The sequence below is a fragment of the Bactrocera dorsalis genome, chromosome 2, assembly GCF_023373825.1.
Source record: "Bactrocera dorsalis isolate Fly_Bdor chromosome 2, ASM2337382v1, whole genome shotgun sequence".
Classification (NCBI taxonomy): Eukaryota; Metazoa; Arthropoda; class Insecta; order Diptera; family Tephritidae; genus Bactrocera; species Bactrocera dorsalis.
Window position 1 is genome coordinate 38501300 of NC_064304.1, and position 21168 is coordinate 38522467.

Here is a 21168-nt window from a genome sequence, read left to right on the forward strand (position 1 = left end):
AAAAGGGTTCCATGAAGCGGCAATTTTAGTTTGGGGAACAAGCAACGAAGCCAGATCTTGTGAGTACGGTCGTTAATCGCTGGTACTCATTGCGTGTCTAGCGTTAAATTCACTCGATGCGATGCTACATTATCATCGTGTAAAAACCATGAATTATTCTTTCACAAATTCGTCCGTTTTCGTGTGATGTTCTCACGCAAACTCGTCAATACGGCCAAACAGAACTCCTTACTGACCGTTTGTGCCTCCAAAACAAATTCATGTCCAAAGAGACCTGCTTACGGTACTCTGTTAAAAAAATCAGTTTTATTGCGGAGAGTCTAGCAAGAAACGTTTCATACCCAAAATATTCACCAAAATAATTCAAACCGACTCGCCTGAAATTTCGAGCTCTCTTGCCATATCTACGAGGTTTGACAATTAAGTAATGAGACTGATTTTTTTGCCGCGCTTGTAGTAAAATTCTTCTTCTTCTTCTTCACTGGCGTAGACACCGCTTACGCGATTATAGCCGAGTCAACAACAGCGCGCCAATCGTTTCTTCTCTTCGCTACGTGGCGCCAATTGGATATTCCAAGCGAGGCCAGGTCCTTCTCCACTTGGTCCTTCCACCGGAGTGGAGGTCTTCCTCTTCCTCTGCTTCCCGCGGCGGGTACTGCGTCGAATACTTTCAGAGCTGGAGTGTTTTCATCCATCCGGACAACATGACCTAGCCAGCGTAGCCGCTGTCTTTTAATTCGCTGGACTATGTCAATGTCGTCGTATATCTCGTACAGCTCATCGTTCCATCGGATGCGGTATTCGCCGTGGCCAACGCGCAAAGGACCATAAATCTTCCGCAAAACTTTTCTCTCGAAAACTCGCAACGTCGACTCATCAGTTGTTGTCATCGTCCAAGCCTCTGCACCATATAGCAGGACGGGAATTATGAGCGACTTATAGAGTTTGGTTTTTGTTCGTCGAGAGAGGACTTTACTTTTCAATTGCCTACTCAGTCCGAAGTAGCACCTGTTGGCAAGAGTAATCCTGCGTTGGATTTCTAGGCTGACATTGTTGGTGGTGTTAATGCTGGTTCCTAAATAGACGAAATTATCTACAACTTCAAAGTCATGACTGTCAACAGTGACGTGAGTGCCAAGTCGCGAGTGCGACGACTGTTTGTTTGATGACAGGAGATATTTCGTCTTGCCCTCGTTCACTGCCAGACCCATTTGCGTTGCTTCCTTGTTCAGTCTGGAGAAAGCAGAACTAACGGCGCGGGTGTTGAGACCGATGATATCAATATCATCGGCATACGCCAGCAGCTGTACACTCTTATAGAAGATTGTACCTGCTCGATTAAGTTCTGCAGCTCGAACTATTTTCTCCAGCAGCAGATTGAAAAAGTCGCACGATAGGGAGTCGCCTTGTCTGAAACCTCGTTTGGTATCGAACGGCTCGGAGAGGTTCTTCCCGATCCTGACGGAGCTTTTGGTGCCGCTCAACGTCAGTTTACACAGCCGTATCAGTTTTGCGGGGATACCAAATTCAGACATCGCGGCATAAAGGCAGCTCCTTTTCGTGCTGTCGAAAGCAGCTTTGAAATCGACGAATAGGTGGTGAGTGTCGATTCTCCTTTCACGGGTCTTTTCCAAGATTTGGCGCATGGTGAATATCTGGTCGGTTGTTGATTTACCAGGTCTGAAGCCACACTGATAAGGTCCAATCAGCTTGTTGACAGTGGGCTTTAATCTTTCACACAATACGCTCGACAGAACCTTATATGCGATGTTGAGGAGGCTAATCCCACGGTAGTTGGCGCAGATTGTGGGGTCTCCTTTTTTATGGATTGGGCATAGCACACTTAAATTCCAGTCGTTGGGCATGCTTTCGTCCGACCATATTTTACAAAGAAGCTGATGCATGCTCCTTATCAGTTCTTCGCCGCCGTGTTTGAATAGCTCGGCCGGCAATCCGTCGGCCCCTGCCGCTTTGTTGTTCTTCAGGCGGGCAACTGCTATTCGAACTTCGTCATGGCCGGGCAATGGAACTTCTGCTCCATCGTCATCGATTGGGGAATCGGGTTCGCCTTCTCCTGGTGCTATGTGTTCACTGCCATTCAGCAGGCTGGAGAAGTGTTCCCTCCATAATCTAAGTATGCTCTGGGCATCGGTGGCTAGATCACCTTTGGGGGTTCTACAGGAGTATGCTCCGGTCTTGAAACCTTCTGTAAGTCGCCGCATTTTTTCGTAGAATTTTCGAGCATTACCCCTGTCGGCCAGCTTATCAAGCTGTTCGTACTCACGCATTTCGGCCTCTTTCTTCTTCTGTCTGCAAATGCGTCTCGCTTCCCTCTTCAACTCTCGGTATCTATCCCATCCCGCACGTGTTGTGGTCGATCGTAACGTTGCGAGGTAGGCAGCCTGTTTTCTCTCCGCTGCGACACGGCACTCCTCGTCGTACCAGCTGTTCTTTTGCACTTTACGAAAACCAATGGTTTCGGTTGCAGCTGTACGTAAGGAGTTTGAAATGCCGTCCCACAGTTCCCTTATACCGAGTTGTTGACGAGTGCTCTCAGAGAGCAGGAGTGCAAGCCGAGTAGAAAATCGTTCGGCTGTCTGTTGTGATTGCAGCTTCTCGACGTCGAACCTTCCTTGTGTTTGTTGGCGTGCGTTTTTTGCTGCACAGAGGCGGGTGCGAATCTTGGCTGCAACAAGATAGTGGTCCGAGTCGATGTTAGGACCTCGGAGCGCACGCACATCTAAAACACTGGAGACGTGTCTTCCGTCTATCACAACATGATCGATCTGGTTGGTGGTTTTTCGATCCGGAGACAGCCAGGTAGCTTGATGTATCTTCTTATGCTGGAATCTAGTACTACAGATAACCATATTTCGGGCCCCGGCGAAGTCGATCAGCCTCAACCCATTTGGGGATGTTTCGTCGTGGAGGCTGAATTTACCGACCGTAGTGCCAAAGATACCTTCTTTGCCCACCCTGGCGTTGAAGTCGCCAAGCACGATTTTGACATCGTGGCGGGGGCATCTCTCATAAGTGCGCTCCAAGCACTCATAAAAAGCATCTTTGGTCACATCGTCCTTCTCTTCCGTCGGGGCGTGGGCGCAAATCAGCGATATGTTGAAGAACCTCGCTTTGATGCGGATTGTGGCTAGACGTTCATACACCGCAGTGAATGATAGTACTCGGCGACGGAGTCTCTCTCCCACCACGAATCCCACACCAAACTTGCGCTCCTTTATATGGCCACTGTAGTAAATGTCACAAGGACCTACTCGTCTCTGTCCTTGTCCCGTCCATCGCATTTCTTGGACGGCGGTGATGTCAGCCTTTATCTTTACGAGGACATCTACCAGCTGGGCAGCGGCACCTTCCCAATTAAGGGACCGGACATTCCAGGTGCATGCCCTCAAATCATAGTCCTTATTTCGTTTGCCATGGTCGTCATCAAAAGGGGGGTCTCTCATCCGAGGCTGTGCTTGCTTTTTCATTGGGGGTGTTTTTTTACGTGGCGGGTCCCAAACCCAGCGCACAACCCTAAGTAGGGGAGTAGTAAAATTGTGACCATGAAATTTCCATTCTCTTTTTCCGGCATCCCTCATGCATGAACAAGTCGAAGGTGAAAACGATGATTAGTGCCTTTTTTGATAGCCGAGGAATCGTCCACGAAGAATTCGTTCCACTGGGGAAAACTGTGAATCAAGTCTACTATTGCCAAGTACTCGAAAGATGCGAAAACGAGTCAACAGGGTGCGCCCAGACATCGTTCGTAACTGGATCCTTCCTCACGTCAACGCGCCGTGCCACACCGCCCTCAGCGTGTCCCAGTATTGGGCCTCTAAAGGGATCGCCGTGTTGCAACAGCCGCCTTATTCGCCCGACATAATACCCTGTGACTTTTTTGTTTCCTAAAACAAAATCGGTGGTCAAAGGAACCCACTTTGAGTCGATTAAGGACATCCAGGCGGCCGCGACGAGTGTACTCGCGGACATCCCAGTCGAAGCGTTCCAGAAATGTTACGAAGCATCGAAAACTCGCTGGAATCGCTGTATAGTTGCCCAAGGGGACTACTTTGAAGTGAATGGCAGAATTGTCGAATAATTTTCGAATATACGGTTTTTATGGAATTAGTCTCATTACTTAATTGTCATACCTCGTATAACACTTCACTGACGATTTTCAAGCACCATATACTTCGCTTTTCTAAATATTTTCATCAGTTGAGGACTTCCCCTTGCTGAAAACTTTATTCTCCATGCTTAAACCTAATCTTTTTGTTTTGTTAGGTTATGTGGTCGATCCTTACAGAGATCTCAATTAACAGCTTAAAACGCTGGTCATTGTGGCACATAAAACTCTTCCATAACAGATCACAAGACCTCACAAATCGAGATAGCGCTTTGAGCCGAAATGTTTCAACCTCAGTCTTACAATGGCTGGAGAATGAAGAAGAAGCTTATACAACTTTGACAACTGTTGCGTGGTAAATTTTTATCCTTTTCGCAAGAATAGCTACTCTACCATATTCAGGATGAACCCTTATTTTGTTGTTGTTGTAGTGGCAGAAATCTGCCGAGTTGACAGTCCTTGGTCGGATAAAACTCCGGGTCCGTTCCTTTTACGTAGACTCGACTGTCGTGGGAACGGTATGACCCTTATGATTGCGACTGCTGGAACCAAGCACTTGAGACGGACATATATTGAGTCCCGACTTGATCGATTCCATTCAGCCCGGCAGATCAAAACTATCCTCTGGAAATGTAATGAGCGTCTCTCTCTCTGACTCCCTCTCTGATCCTCCCTTTCTGTTTCTATTTCTCTCTCTCTTCATTTTTGCATTCTCTGACTCTCTCTCTCTCTCTCACAATCCCTTTCTATTTCCACTTCGCTTTTTTTCTCTCTTTATCTTTGCTTTCCGCAAGTCCGCTGAAAGCCTTCAGTTGCATCAACCAGCACTTTGCTTGTCAACAAAGCGCCGAGCGTGCGAACCGGAACATTACTCTCGACATTTAGGACACTCATGCAGTTGAGTCCGCATGTCCAACAGCAAAAAGCATGCCCCTAGGCGTGCCATACTCAGTTTAATTGTGTTAATTTCGCAAATCCCCTCACTCATTTCGCTTTAATTTCTCAATCACGGCGATAACGTGCAACACAATTAACCCGCTATTATGCAACCACTGTGTGCGCCACACCTTGCCACACACGCCGCGCTTACTGTGGCTGGCAGCAAGGCAGGCAATGAAATGAAATCATTGCCACGAGCATTCTTAACTCATTGACTCATTATGGCAGGCAAAAGGAAGTAATATATAACGTCAACGCGCACAATACAAACGACAACAACACGCCATACACATACACACACATGCGCATATTATACAAACAGATTTATTGTGCCAACGTGCGTGTTTATCCGCGCTGTGCTCCGGTATCCGCCTTCAAAGCACAGACTGAAACAATGTAGACATAACTGTACAATGCGCAGCGCAAACAAAAGCGCCGGCGAAGTGGCAGTAAATATTGCAAATGTAAGTAAGTGCGCCCGAGTGCATGTACGAGTGCACTTGTGTGCGTCTGCTTATGCGCAAATATGAGTGCAGTGTCATGTAGGACCTAAGAACTTGTCCAGCGCTGTGGTTCAGTTGTCGGTGCGTGCATAAAAAGGCGGTTTTCTCGGAGGGGTTACTGTGGGGTTATGAGTTTGCTTTAGTAAATAATTGGTGGCTTATTATTTAACATATTGAACTCTCAGTGGAGTCTGAGGGCAGATTTTCGGCTATGTAAGATAAGATGGCGCCAATATGGCGGGGTATCACACTTAGACTGCTAAATACACTCCTTTGTGAAGCCAGCTGGCCCGCTCGGCGACAGCTCGGAACACAATTCTACTAAGCTGCTCCAGACCATGCCGCTACTTCAAGAGTTATTTAAACCAATGGTCCAACCAACCAACTAAACCTTATCACAAACTTGTTTAAGTACTATATTTTCATTTCCGATATTTCACCTGCATGTCTCAAAGTATGAACTCCGAGGTATTTTAGCCTTGATTTGGCAAAGACCGGACTTTCGAATAGACTGTGTTGAGATAATATTGCCATATCTCACACTTTTCAAAGCAGCTTATGCAACTGACATCCGGAAAATTGTTCATCCATTTTTACTACATGAATCCCGATCGGGCAGTACCCAGTTAGAACTCCTATACCTACTGGATGGTGAAGTTTACTAAGCCTGTTCCTATTTCCTTCTGGGACAGAAGGTCTTTGCGATTGCGCAACTGCTAGTATTAGATCCGCACTTGCCTAGATCGCCTTAGACCCAACCAGTAGTGAGCTGGTGTGCCAGTAGCTATTGGGACTGAAGCACGTGAAATTATGCTGTGGTCAGATGCCAGAGATAAGCTTCCTTCCTTCACTATTTTCAAGCAAATAATTGTTGGCTAAAGTGAAGGTGAAATACCAGTTGTTTATAAGGGACCTCCTGGTTGGTATGTTTAGTATATTCAGCAGTCTTGAAGGGGTAAAAGACGAAAATTGTGATCTCATTTCATTCATCAAAGTGTGGTGTAGAATTCTTACCAGGTTCATTTCTTTTGTATTCAGTAAAAATTTCAAAATCCCCCTTTATAAGACTTTAACGTCTACTCTGCTTCCATTTTCACCAAAAGGGGTGGAGTGGTGTGGCGCTTTAGGAAAACGCAATTAAAAAGCAATAATAAGAACGGCTTAATTACGCGCACTGCTTGTGATATTTACAACGTCATCAAGGCATTCATATCTACATATTATACAGGGTATTCCGTATGCTCATGCATATGCAGAGCACTCACTTTTGTTTCATTTGCCACTCGCAGGTTTTTTGTGGATATTTTAAGCTCAAAGCGAACGCTTGCAGGCAGAGGAAGCAATGAACATTGGCAGGAAATGAAAGGGGAAACGCTTAAATGCACTCGGCCGAACGCGTACGCACACCCAAACGCATAAGAATTGCTTCACATCTGCTGTTGAGTGCATCATAATGTAAGATTCGTATGTGTGCAGTTGTATAAGTTTGTTTCGATTGCCCTTGCATACTTATAGGCGTTGCAGCGCGCTCATTTGCCTGCTAACACATATACGTTGCTTGCATCGCAGCAGAAAACAAGTTTGTAATTCCTCATTGCCGGAACCAACATGGTCACGATTGAGTATGTTCTTGTGGGCATATAAACAGAGGCCAACGTCAGACTTTTAAGCCTTATGTGTTCATAGATACAATATTGTACAACTTTCTGGCATTGCTTTATCCAAAAATTCCAAAATTTCAAAATTTATAACAAGTTTTTCAATAAAGATGTATAGATGTTTCCATAATAGTAGGGGAGCCCGGAGTGCTAAATTTGCAGTTACTGGAGCGTCATGGAGACTTACTAGATTGTCAAGATAACGTTTAAAAAAAAAGAAAGTCTAGGTGAAGTTTTCCATTTTAGTGGGGAGAAGAGCGGGAAATTGGTGTCAAAAATGTAAAAAAAACAGTCACATGAAAATACTCAAGCGCGTCAGTCATTTATGGTATATACGCGCATTGTATTTCTGATAGTCGATATATATTAATCTGACAATCAAGTCAGGGTTGAAGGCCGTAATGACAGGTTAAAAAAAAAAAAAAAATAAGTTACTCGAGCGCGTCAGATTTTCTAAGCGAATGTTAATGAACCTCTAAAAAGCGTACCATTTAATATTCTGACAATTTCGACGTGGACAAAAGTCATTTATTGATTTTAAAACTTGTAAAAAAAAAGGTGACCTTGAGATACTCGAGCGCGTCAGATTTTTATACAGTGGGATGAACTTGATGTCAGAGTCTTCCCAAAAGATAATCTGACAATTATATAGAGGCATATCGTTAATCTGACGATTTAAAAGTGGAAAAATTCTGTTTACATATATATGTATTGAAAATTGAATAATTTATTAATATGAAAATAGAAAAAATAAACTACAAAAAAAATATGTCAATTTTCGTCATTCGAGTCATCGTCGAAGTTCGTTTCCACTTCTTGAGCTTCCTCGTCATTTTGCATTTCTGTAACCAAGAAAAAATTTGAATTTACAATTTTTTACTTCTTTTATGACAGTATAGTCTTCAAAAAAAGACTTACCTGCATCAGAAATATCTCCTAAAATATTAGGTGTTATGACGATGTCCTCGTGCGCTTCAGGAAGTTGGTTTCCAACAAACCAAGTCGGCTCCAACTTTCCATCCACGTTTTTCCATCCGTAATCTGTTGGCGACAACTCCGTGAGAATACGATTGTGCGCGTTCCTCCACAAACACGCAATATATTTCGTTCGCAATAAATGTTGTTGTAGCTCTGATCGGCAGGGTGGTAAGTTACAAGCGTCATAGTTACGCACATTTAATGAGAAGGGTTGAGACGTATCAGTTACCTTGTAGGTTTTATGAAAAATTTCCATTCTAGCACCAATGACATCAGATAGCTTTTTTAATCCGTACAAATGGCAGATGAAAGATTCTACAGTGGGAAATAATGCTTCAATATCATAATCTGTAGAACCCAAATTTGCAAATGCTTTTTGCATAGTTATAGATCCCATTAAAATATCAAAAGGTCTTTTTTTTCCTCGCCTGTAAAAAGCTGGGTTGTAATCACATCCCGTCAGTGCATGCAGAGCTGGTAGTGCCTGTGACACAAGTGGGCCTAATTTCTCAAAAAGAGTGGAAATGTCGATATATCGGCGTGCATTACCTACTCCGAGATCAAACCAGACTTTTACCGAAGACTTCATATGTTCCATATTGGCTAACATAATAACAATGATGTCAGTATCGGAAGTCCTAATGGTAACAGTAGAGTCTTCTTTCATTTGACAAGCAAAAAATACAGTTTTCGTATCCGCTTCTTCATGATCGGGATATGATAGTCCATGATCAATCATGCGTGATACTTTATTATCAATAACAGAGTATACGTAACACAAATCATGAATTAGGAATATTTTCTTGTTACCAATTATCGATTTCATCTCCTGGTCAGCCCAATGCTCGATAAAAAATTTTACTAATGCTTCTTTAAACTCAATACAATATAATAAATAATCTATTACATTAACACTTACTCGTCTATTGTATCAACAGCCCCTATTATGAAAGTGCTAGGAGTAGATATCTCGAGACTCTCTCCCAGAAAGTTCTGGTACATTAACACGTGCCTGCTCACTTTCTGTACCAATTTGAATTTGTCTTCCAAAATCAGATGGTATTTTAAGTGCTGTAAAAAGCTTATAACACTGGGTATGATAGCCATCGTTCAATGAGGTTTCTTCTGACAGTTCAACAGTAGCATAAACGTTGCTCGATTTCCTGACAACCGGCTTCGCTTTGCGATACTCCAAAACAGTTATACATTTATTTAAAGTTTGTGGAGTAAACTTTTTGAATTTTCCACAAATTTCTTCGCCACAGAAAACACATTTTACACTAACGTCACTCATTTTTACAATGGATGTTAGAAAGATTGATTATAAAAAAAAATAGCGGCACTTACCCGTTGCTTTGGCGACGACTTTGTTAGCAAAAAAAAAAACGAATTAAAAGAGGACCTTTTGTCGACGATTTTACCTGTATCGCCCCACGGAAATTGTCAGATTATATGATTTTCGTGATTCTGACAGAATTACCTTTAAAATGAAAAAAAAAAATCTATCGCGCTCGAGTATTTCAAGGTGACGTTTTTTTTACAGATTTGTCACCCTGCTATTTCTCTAAGCCACCCTCAAACTGTCAGAATATTGAAATATACACTCGTCTTCATGCATTTAACATACCATCTCTTAATCTTACGCGCTGGAGTTTCCCGAAGGATCGATTTTTTTTTTTCTCTAATCTGACGACCCCCCCTCAACACACGCCTCCATATTAAGGGCTCATATTTGGTAGGGGTACATAAAAAGGTGCAATGTTTCTCCCCATATAGTTTTCTGACACGCTTAAGTAACTGCAAAAATCCCCTCTTGGGCTCCCCTACTATAACAGGGCTTTCAGTAAGATGTTTAGATGTTTCCATAAAGAGAGCTGAGATGTGAAGGCTGTATAATTTTCTGAAGTTGTGTTCTCCTTGTTTGCTTCTTTCCATCGATGGCACTTAAAACATTTGCGTCGTCTGGTGGTTGGTCTTCGTAAATGCAAGACTTGCAAGACTTTCTATTTTTCCTTTTTGTAGAGTAATTTCTGAAAATGCCCTTAATCGGACAACATCTGTGTTTAGTTGTAATGCATGTCGACGCATTTTCATCTCTATATCGTTATTCAGTTTGGCGGGAAGATGGATCACCTTTGTGCTCCCTTATTCCCTGTTGTCTTGTGGACATTTGTATTTCTATTCCGTCTTTCTATCATAACCAGAGTTGTCTTCCCTCCTTTGCGAGTTTGTTCTACTAGGAGAGCGCCGCTTATTAATACCGCTGCGGATTCGGTTACTGTGCGGTACACCGAGGTGACTTTCAAGGCTGCTGTTCTCTGCACCTTAGCGACTACTTTCCATCTGTTTTTCACGTTAAATGCATTGGCCCATATTTCGTTGCCATATAATAGCACTGACTGTGTTGTATCCATGATTAGCTTCCTTCTGCTAGCTAGCGGGTCTCTGGTATTTGCCATAAGTCTTAATAGTGACATGGTTATATTCGCGGACTTTTTAGCAGCGTGCTGAATTTGTATCCAGTACGTTAGCTTGCTATCCATCCTTATGTCGAGGTATTTTAGAATTTTTGTCGTTTGGATAGTTTCTGAGTGAGCTTGTATGTCCTGTTGACCTCCAGCGGTACGTGTTTCCTAATAACCAGGATCAGCTCAGTTTTTTCTGCGGTTAAGCTAAGGCCGTGTGAGGCCAACCATACCAGATTTGACAATTAAGTAATGAGACCGATTCCATAAAAATCGTATATTTGAAAATTATTCTACAACTCTCCCATCCCCTTCAAAGTAGTCCCCTTGGGCAGCTATACAGCGATTCTAGCGAGTTTTCCATGCTTCGTAACATGTGTTCGCAGCATAACTTGCGTTAGTTTTCGTCTGGTTATTTCGTTATTACGTGCGGTTACGACGGCGGCCATGAACGGTCTGCATAGCTAACGAGGTCTGGCATTTCGACGTTTAAAATTCCATGGTAGTTAGCATTTCGTAGTAGTTTTTGGCATTTTGGATCGGTTTTCCAATGCGTCGATCATATTGTCCTATTTCGCGCTATTACATGCATTTGTTATATCAACTCTTGCAAGAAGGACTACTGGCCTCGCGAAGTCGTTCTTCCAAAGAGCTTGCTTCACGCTACGTTCGACTTTGTCAACGGCTCCGCTGGTGGCCTCCGACATTGTTTATATCGGCTATAATGCGGGGTTTCAGTAATCTTTCTAGCAGCTTTCATGCTGTGTGTAGCATGCTTAGTGATCTGTATGCTGAAGGTGTTTCTGTATTTCCTTTGCCTTTACTTATCAGGGTCAGGTGCTGTCACTTCCTTACTTCTGGGAAAGAGTACTCGAAAATTAAGTTCACCGGATTCGTTCTTGCAAAATAAGTCGCGGGGACCTTTTGAATGGTGTTATTTTCAGAACTGAATTGTGATGATTGTACTTTACATTAAATTGAAAAAATTTGAATTTCATTAACAATTAGCGTGGTAAGAAAAGAAATCATATCACTCTTGTTGGAAAACCTGGTACAACGTTAGGCGCTTGATTAAGTTTCGCTCCCACCTGTAACGTGGTTCCTACTAATCTAGTTTCTATCAGTCATTCCAGAAATTCACTCAGAATTAGTCCAATTGCTAAGGCCACTCATTGTAACTAAAATATATGTGCATATTTCCCATCTCTTATTAAGTTGCAGCAACTCCCTCACACACGCACACACCAACAAACACAGTTAGTCCTAAAATGTATCACATATTCTTCCGCAGACATTTCCTTCCTTCAAAGGCTGGCCATACAAACAGTTTCCTAATATCACGCTTATCGCATGCATCTCGCGTATTTCATTGATAATCTCGCCCCTAGCGCTCCTTACGCACAACCTCCGCCCGCTCAGCTAGCGCTCTATTATGTCTTGCTCACAAAATTATTTCGCTTTCGTTGCTCACTTTATCTGAGCTCTGACATTCCATTGTTTCGTATTGTTAGTTTTGTCGCCCTCTCCGCTTCTGATTGTCATCTGCCGTTTCTGTTGGCTTGTGTATGTGCGCGCCTAAAAGTAGGTTTGTACTGCGATTAGTGCGGTTACAAGTAGAAAGGCGAAAACAATAAATTGCGCTAAATGGTCTACGGATGAATGTGGTTGAACTTAATAGCGCTTTTAGGATGTGTGCTTAGCGATTACGTATAAAATATGCATATGCTTTGTTCAAATTGATAAATTCATTTGCTTTTGTTCTCAGCCTCAGACGCGCCATGTCTTAGCTGTCAGAGCCCTATTGTTGCCCATACATTCTATTAAGCATATAATTTGTCTTTGTTGTAGGCGCAGGCTAGCTCATTTCTTGTCGCTTGGCTGCTGTTGCTTATCAATATGCAATAAAAATAAATAATGAAATTTATATTGAAGGAAAAAGCATATGCCGCCTAGAATATTGAATAAGATATGAAAGTGTTGCATACACGTAGGCGCTTGGCGTAGAGAAGCGCTGTTACTTTTACTTTATAAACATAGTTGGATATGTATGGCTTCTGGCAAGCAACCATATGGCTGATATATTCATTACAAATACCCTTATGTGTTTACATACATATATGGTATATATGTATGTATATACTTATATTGATATCTTGCTGCTTATTCACTCACATTTGCTCTGTCATATGTTTTAGTTAAGAGTTTTGACGTTGGTTTCGTTACTGTTTTATCGCCATCATAACTTTCTGCTGTCATTTTATACATAACTGTTTTTCCGCTTCTGTCTTGTACTCCATCAGACATTCTGTGTATATTCATACAACTTTTTTCTGCTTTTATTGCCGCTATTCAGTACTTTGCTATGTCTTCTCACCATAACGTCTTCATATAAGTATATGTGTGTTGCATATGCGCAAATGTACGTCATCCGGAATACATATCGCAATACATAGGCAAACTTATTGCCATTCATATAAGTTCGGCATTTATTACTATAACATAGATCAATACTCTAACGCATTAAAATTTGGGTTAATTAGATACTTGTTTACCGAATTTATGCTCTGCATATATATTAACTAAAATTTAATAGACAACTATCAGATTGATGTGAATAATTTTATGATACATATATAACTGTACATACTACTGTGATAAAAAATAGTAAAATAAAGGCATTGGTGCTTGAGAATCGACGATTAACAGCCAGAGATCTGAGTGGCAAAGTTGGAATATCGGAAAGATCAGTGAAAATCAGTTTCAAAGATCATTTGGGCCTAAGAAAATCACGAAATCACGATTGGTTCCAAAATCACTAAATTTGTTCGAAAATAGCGTTGCGTTAACGTATGTGAAACAATGCTTCTGACTGCCAGGATGTCATGAGACGTATTATTACTGGCGATGAGTCTTGGATCTATGTTTACGAACCGAAAACAGACAATCAATCGGCTGAATTTCGTGGCAAAGGAGCCGAAGTCGAAAAACACACGTCAAAGCAAGTCAAAAATCACGATTATATTGACAATTTCCTCGATTATCGAAATGGGGTGCACTCCGAATTTTTCCGGCCGAACGTTGAAACGAGTTTATTGGGGCCAAGGAGGATTCCTTTTAAGGGGAATTCATAGAAGAATAAATTAAGAACTTTAAACTTATGAACAAAGGCTTACTATTTTCTTCGCATTGTAATATTCACTGTCTCAGCGGTAAGAAAAATACCAGGTTGTTCAATAAGTTTGGTCGTTTGATAAGAAAGACACAATTTTATGACTCAAAATACACTTTATTATTCAATACAATCTCCCTGAACATTAATGCACTTGCTCAAACTATCCCCCAATTTCTGGATCCTATCCCCGAAGTGAGAATGTGGATAAGGTCCGCAAAATACGGTTCAGCAGCCGTTATGACCTCTTATTTGATCAAAAATGCTTTCAATGCATACTTTTTTTGAGTTCTGGAAAGAAATGAAAGTCACTGGGGGCCAAGTCTGGTGAATACGTTGGATGCTTCAACGATACGAACTTTAATTCATGGATTTTAGCCATTGTCGAAATGCTCTGGTGACATGATGCATTGTGCTGATGAAAAAGGATTTTTTTCTTCTGTAAACCGGGTCTCTTTTCTCACGAATTTTTTCCTTCAACTGATCCAAAAGGTTGCAATAATATTCAGAATTATTTCTTTTACCATTTTGCAAGTAATTCACATACAAAATTCCTCTCTCATCCCAAAAAAACTGATGCCATAACCTTTTTGGCCGTTTTTCGGGCACGAATTCGTTTCGAAGCGGAACAACTAGGTTCACACCACTCTTTATCCTCTTGGTTTGCTTGTTTTGATTCAGGATCATGGTGATAGACCCAAGTCTCATCTATGTACAGTGATGGATCGACTAACAAAATCCACTTTGTCCTTTTTAAATTCTCCAAATGTTGCTGGGAGAATCGCATTTGAATGTGTTTTTGTTCCTTTGTTAGCGAATGCGGCATCTATTGTGCAGACAGCTTTCTAAAACCCAAAATTGCACTTAAAATATAACTCTCACTGTCATGAGATGTGTAGAAACTCTACTAAATCTCTCTCAGTCAATCAACGATCTTCCAAAACCATATTCAGTTTTGATTATGATTCCTGGTGTTGATGCGCTTTTTGGAAGTCCTTCACGTGGATCGTCTTCAAGGCTTGTACGATCATGTTTAAATTCAGCAACCCATCTTTCTACCGTTCTAATTGTAGGTGAACAATCATTATACACTTTTAACATTCGTTCGCGAATTTCTTTTGGTGCATTTTTATACTCTCGCAACAAAGTTGCTAAAGAGAGTATTATAGTTTTGTTCACATAACGGTTGTTTGTAAGTCCTAAAACTAAAAGAGTCAGATATAGGGTTATATATACCAAAGTGATCAGGGTGACGATTAGAGTTGAAATCCGGATGTCTGTCTGCCCGTCCGTCTGTCCGTGCAAGCTGTAACTTGAGTAAAAATTGAGATATCATGATGAAACTTGGTACACGTATTTCTTGGCTCCATAAGAAGGTTATGTTCGAAGATGGGCAAAATCGGCCCACTGCCACGCCCACAAAATGGCGGAAATCGAAAACCTATAAAGTGTCATAACTAAGACATAAATAAAGATTTTAAAGTGAAATTTGGCACAAAGGATCGCATTAGAGAGGGGCATATTTGGAAGTAATTTTTTTGGAAAAGTGGGCGTGGCCCCGCCCCCTACTAAGTTTTTTGTACATATCTCGGAAACTACTATAGCTATGTCGACCAAACTCTACAGAGTCGTTTCCTTCAGGCATTTCCATATACAGTTCAAAAATGGAAGAAATCGGATAATAACCACGCCCACCTCCCATACAAAGGATATGTTGAAAATCACTAAAAGTGCGTTAACCGTCTAACAAAAAAGTCAGAAACACAAAATTTTACGGAAGAAATGGCAGAAGGAAGCTGCACCCAGGCTTTTTTCTTTTAAATTGAAAAAGGGCGTGGCGTCGCCCACTTATGGACCAAAAACCATATCTCAGGAACTTCTCGACCGATTTCAATGAAATTCGGTATATAATATTTTCTTAACACCTTTATGACATGTACGAAATATGAGTGAAATCGGTTCACAACCACGCCTTCTTCCAATATAACGCTGTTTTGAATTCCATCTGATGCCTTGTGGACAAATTGTCGTGATCGGACTATAACTTTTCAAGGTCCCTTATATCGAACACGAAGAACTCAGTGCCTAACCCAACCTAACCTAATTTTTCACCGAAAATATCGGTAAATCTCTCAGAATTTAATTCTAATTAATTTTACAGCAAAATAAAAAAAATATGTAAATGACGGATAATGAAATCCCGGTTATCACTTTATCATGCGAGAGTATAAAATGTTCGGTGACACCCGAACTTAGCCCTTCCTTACTTGTTTTTCATTGAAAAAAAATGCTGTGACACGGCGACACTAAATGGCTTCTGACAGATTCAAATGAAATGTTCATAAGAAGGGTGTTACCAAAAAAACAAAAGAAAAATTTGGGCTAGTAGCAAAGGTCTTCTCAGCAGAAAATGTGCGAGAACTTGCAAAAACCACAATTATGATGTGCCCACTGCCACCCGCAAATGATTTATCAGTACAAAAAATGAAAAGTTTTCGCAAGAACGGCGATACAGAGTAGTGAACACATTTTGAACTATTTTTTATGCTCCACTAACGCCACTGCTTACCAACTATCAATTTTATTGCACAATATTTGCATGCATCTAAATGCAGCAGCAATCATCTAATTTACTAACATTTTATGCAACTTCCTCTTTGCAGCTTGAAAAAATTACACAAAGTGCAGCTCCTCGTCTCCGAGGCGAACATCTTCTATCATCCGAACTTGGAGCGCCAACTGCGCGCTGACTGCGAGGCGCGCGCCAACTACAGCAGCTTCGCGTGCCGTTTGCGTGACAGCGTCATTGGCACTCACCAATTTCGAGTCAATCAATATGATTTGAATTTTATGTGGCAACAAATGGAGGCGTACGCACAATACACCGCCAACAGCAGCGCGCCGGATGCGGAACTGCCGAGCGCGAGCGAAATTGGCGCCAGCACAGCGCAGCGCGCAAAGCGCGGTACAGGCGGCGGCGGTGCTCGGGATAGCGAAGATGTGGCAACGAAGAATTACCGCTACTTCACGGCGCAGTCAGGCGTGGATTTCAAGAGCAGCACGCAGCTGATTTTCGATGTGCTAATGCAGATAATTGAGGTGAGTGCGTAAACTGTGCTGCCGAGCAGCGATGTGAAGTGGGCGCGGACGGCGGGGAAGGGGGTGAATAAAATGCGAAAACCAGTGAATATAGCAAAGGCAAGACAATTTCTGATGAATATTAAGGCAGGTACGCGTTGCGCGCTTGGCATGCAGATTTCGTGTAAAGTTGCAAATTGCTTTGTGCAACTTATATAACTTGCAACGCGCAACTTGCGACCTGCAGCTATTCGTGCAACACGCAAAATCAATCAAAATTTCACGCGCAACTAATGCAAATCACAGTTAGCGCCAGTTGGCAGCGCGCGGCTTTTGCTATCATTGTTGTTGCACATAAAATTTTACACCGTTATGTATGCAACTAGCGGCGCCGAATGACAGAAATCCAAATTGGAATTCATTAGGCGAACGCGTTGCGGGTTTGAAGGACATTCGCCTGGCTTATTGATGGCGTTTGTTAATTGCTTGGCTGCTTGCAACGCGGATTCCAACAATACACACACACACATACATACAGCTGTAGTGCTGTTAGTCACTTTAGTCAGTCTCGATTATTGCTAACGGCCTGACATGGCATTTGAATTGCCTTGAGCGGGCCGACATGTCGTATGAGCAACATTCAGTATGCAGTTTGCATGCCACACACGCTTGCCGCATATGCAACACATATTGATATGTGCGTGTTCGCGCAGTTTGTGCTGCCAAATAAATTTTGACACAAATTCACTTGCTGTGGCATGTAAAATTCGCCAGTTTGCAACAAACGAGCAGCTGCCGCGCCGTGCCACATGTGTGTAGTGCCGCCTATAGGGCACACCGTGTGTGTGTGTTTGTAGCTGTAGGTTGGTTATTTTTGAGCGCACCAAGTGCTTCGTGACAGCTTTTGTTATTACTCACGCTGTGTGTGTGTGTGTGTGTGTGCGTCCCTAGAGTTGGTGGCAAAGTTTTGCCTGTGTCACATAAATTGAGTGGCGTGCAAGTGTGCAACGCCGTCGCTAAATGTTTGCTGTCTGAATGACTCTTGCTTGATCTTGTCACACACGCTGCACCTTCAGATCATATTTAAATCCACAATGTGAGCGACATTCGGCTACTCACGTGCGCATACAAATGCTGTCGGTTGAAACGGAGCTACGTTTTTCCTAGAATTTATGTCTTCGTGGTCATAGGTTTAAGTATTTTTTAGTAGTTTTAAACTTAAAAAGGCCTTTAAAAATAATGATCGATCATTTTCTCTCTCTCTTCAATACCTACATAAATATATCAGACGTAGACGCGTCAATATCCGGCCGCGCTCTGTATTATGAGTTGACACTAACACCAAATCGTTCCCTTCTCGGTGTGCTGTAAGATTTCAGTCTTTAAATTACACTAGCCTATAGTTACTTTGAGACAGCGATGCTAGAGGCTGTTTCTCACAAATTTTGGCTTGCTAAAAGCGAAAATAATAATAAAAATTTCGTAACGCTTAAAATCCTACGTTACAAAAATCACAAAAATAGCTGTACTTGATGGAAAGTTGTTGAACTTAAATTGTAATTAGGACACCTCAAATATCCCAGAGACCTCGTAGCACATTAGTCGCAAACTTTTCCAACAGATTTGTTAAGTAGTGTCATCGGCTATCTGAAATGTTGATCTTTTAACAGCGTAGGGCGGACCTCATGTCTGAAACCTTGACTTCTACAACCGAGTTAGTTTTGTGCATTCTTGGTTGATAGAAAAGGGTTGATAAGGGACCTGAACGCTAGAAGTCGCTGTTCCTGTCTACCCTCTGAAGAGCACAGTAGATTATAAAGTCTAAAATCAAGTTTCATAGTTTTTAAATAAGCCATGGCGATCCTTAACGCTCAAAAAATGTTTAATAATATTACGCTAACCAAAAAGTTTGTGTTTTTTTTTTACTGTATTATTGTTGACAAAACTTATACCATTGGAAAGCAGAAGACATTCAGAAGTGCACAACACATTTCACAATGCTCACTTTTTGTACAAATTCTTCATTGTATTTTCTATTGGTCAAACTTAATTCCCACAGTCCCTTCTTGAGTGAAAGCTCTAGGTGTTAGCTATTCAGCGATAGGCTCATCCATATGATATAGCAATATGTGTGTTATAATATCTTTAATCCACCCGAAAGTTAAATCCCGAGGTTTGAAGACCGGCTTGCTCACCAACATAAACATACATGACCATAGAAAACCAAGCAATTACGTTTTTATAGTATGCCACACAAAATAATCATTATTCAAGACTTACTGATTTTGGGCGGTATGCCAGTCTAAGAGCTCCGAATTGCAAGTGTATTCTGTCAATTGAAAAAACACACAATACTATGCCAACCAGTTTTATATTATTTTCTCTGAAGAAAGATCGAAACTGGCTAAGTTGGCAAGACACTAAAACGGCGATAACTTTCAAAATAAAATGAATTTTGAAAAATCGTTTTAGGAATATATTGTGGAATATCTCAATTATTGAAACCACAAATATAATCGATTTATTCTCTACTGATCAGGATGATGAGGAAAGTTGAAATCCGGGTGACTGTCGAGAAAAGACATCCTGATCAGTTATATATATAATATATAGTACTAGTGGATCTGGCTACGTGTTGCTGTCGTATATATTTTATACTATTATTGTATGCAATTTCACTTCTATTGCTAATTCAAGAGTTCGAGTTATGGAGAACTTCGAGTTATATAAGTTTGAAATATAGAAATTCAACTGTATTTTATTTGTTTGGGGATTGTGAATACATGCGTATCTTTAGAAATATATACAGTGAAATCTCCCATAATCAGACACTGACGAACCAGCCTCTCTGTCCAGTCTAGAGTTCCGAACTGCAAGTGTCCACTTTATAGATTTATTTAATACGCCCTGTCAAGAAAGTATCGGGGAAAAATTTTCAATCATCATCCAAATTTATTTTATCGTTTCTTCCAATCGTCAAAACATTTTTTATATGCACTTTTCGTGATGGCCTTCAGCTCTCGGGTCGAATTTGGTTGATGTCTTCAATTGAGTCGAAGCATGTTCCCCTAAGTAGATATTTCAGTGTGGAGAATAAGAAAAAGTCACAGTGGGCCATATCAAGTGAATGCGGTGCTTGCTCAATGACATTTCTTAAGTGTTTGGCTTTGTGCGATGGTGCGTTATCATAATGAAGAATCCACGAATTGTTGACTCACAAACTCGGACGCGGATAGCGTCTAGTAAGCGCCCCATAATACCAAGATAATACTCCTTGTTGACGGTTTCACCGGTTGGAACGTATTCATAGTGAACGACACAACGAATATCGACAAAAACCATGAGCATTACCTTCATTTTCGATCGCCTTTGGCGTACCTTTGGGCCGCCATTCGGATGATTTCTGATTCGTAAGTGTGTCATATTCGTAGACCCATGCCTCGTCGCCAGTAATTATACGTTTCTTTTTTTTTTTTTTTTTGTTTTTTTTTTTTTTTTTTCAATATCTTTTTTATTTATTGAATCTGCTTTTTGATTTGAAAGCCTAACAATAAGTAATAAAATCTTAAACCTATTTAAAAACTAGACACGCTCAAGCAAGTGATTGAGCTGTTTTGGTGTTACATTGCTCCTCAGTACGCGGGCATATCTCGTCTTTTAAGGCGTGTTTGATCGCAGGAATGTACCAAAGCATTAGCCAAAGGGTTTGGGTGATCACGGAGTTTAGATATATATTTAATTCTGCTGTCTTCTACTTCTTTCCTTACCATAGAAATTCCAAGGTCTTTATGGATATTTTCATTTCGCATGTACCATGGTGAACATGTGATTGATCTAAGCATTTTTGATTGGAACCTTTGTATTATGTCTATATTAGTTGCACAGGTCGTACCCCACAGTTGAATGCCATACATCCAAATCGGCTTTATGACCGCATTATAAAGGGTGATTTTTTAAGAGCTTGATAACTTTTTTTAAAAAAAAACGCATAAAATTTGCAAAATCTCATCGGTTCTTTATTTGAAACGTTAGATTGGTTCATGACATTTACTTTTTGAAGATAATTTCATTTAAATGTTGACCGCGGCTGCGTCTTAGGTGGTCCATTCGGAAAGTCCAATTTTGGGCAACTTTTTCGAGCATTTCGGCCGGAATAGCCCGAATTTCTTCGGAAATGTTGTCTTCCAAAGCTGGAATAGTTGCTGGCTTATTTCTGTAGACTTTAGACTTGACGTAGCCCCACAAAAAATAG

General features: G+C 41.3%; 1 protein-coding gene across 4 annotated transcripts in view; it reads left to right on the top strand.

The window, feature by feature from the left end:
• The window catches only part of LOC105226425 (uncharacterized), a 206607-nt gene that overhangs the window by 130380 nt on the left and 55059 nt on the right, over window positions 1–21168 (top strand). For all 4 annotated transcript variants that reach the window (XR_007422007.1, XM_049450349.1, XM_049450350.1 and 1 more), the window contains one exon: window positions 16502–16937. Coding sequence is in view for 3 of the 4 variants with exons in the window: in XM_049450349.1 (XP_049306306.1) it covers window positions 16502–16937 (436 nt within the window). In the remaining variant the exon portion in view is untranslated. The remainder of the gene's footprint in view (window positions 1–16501; window positions 16938–21168) is intronic.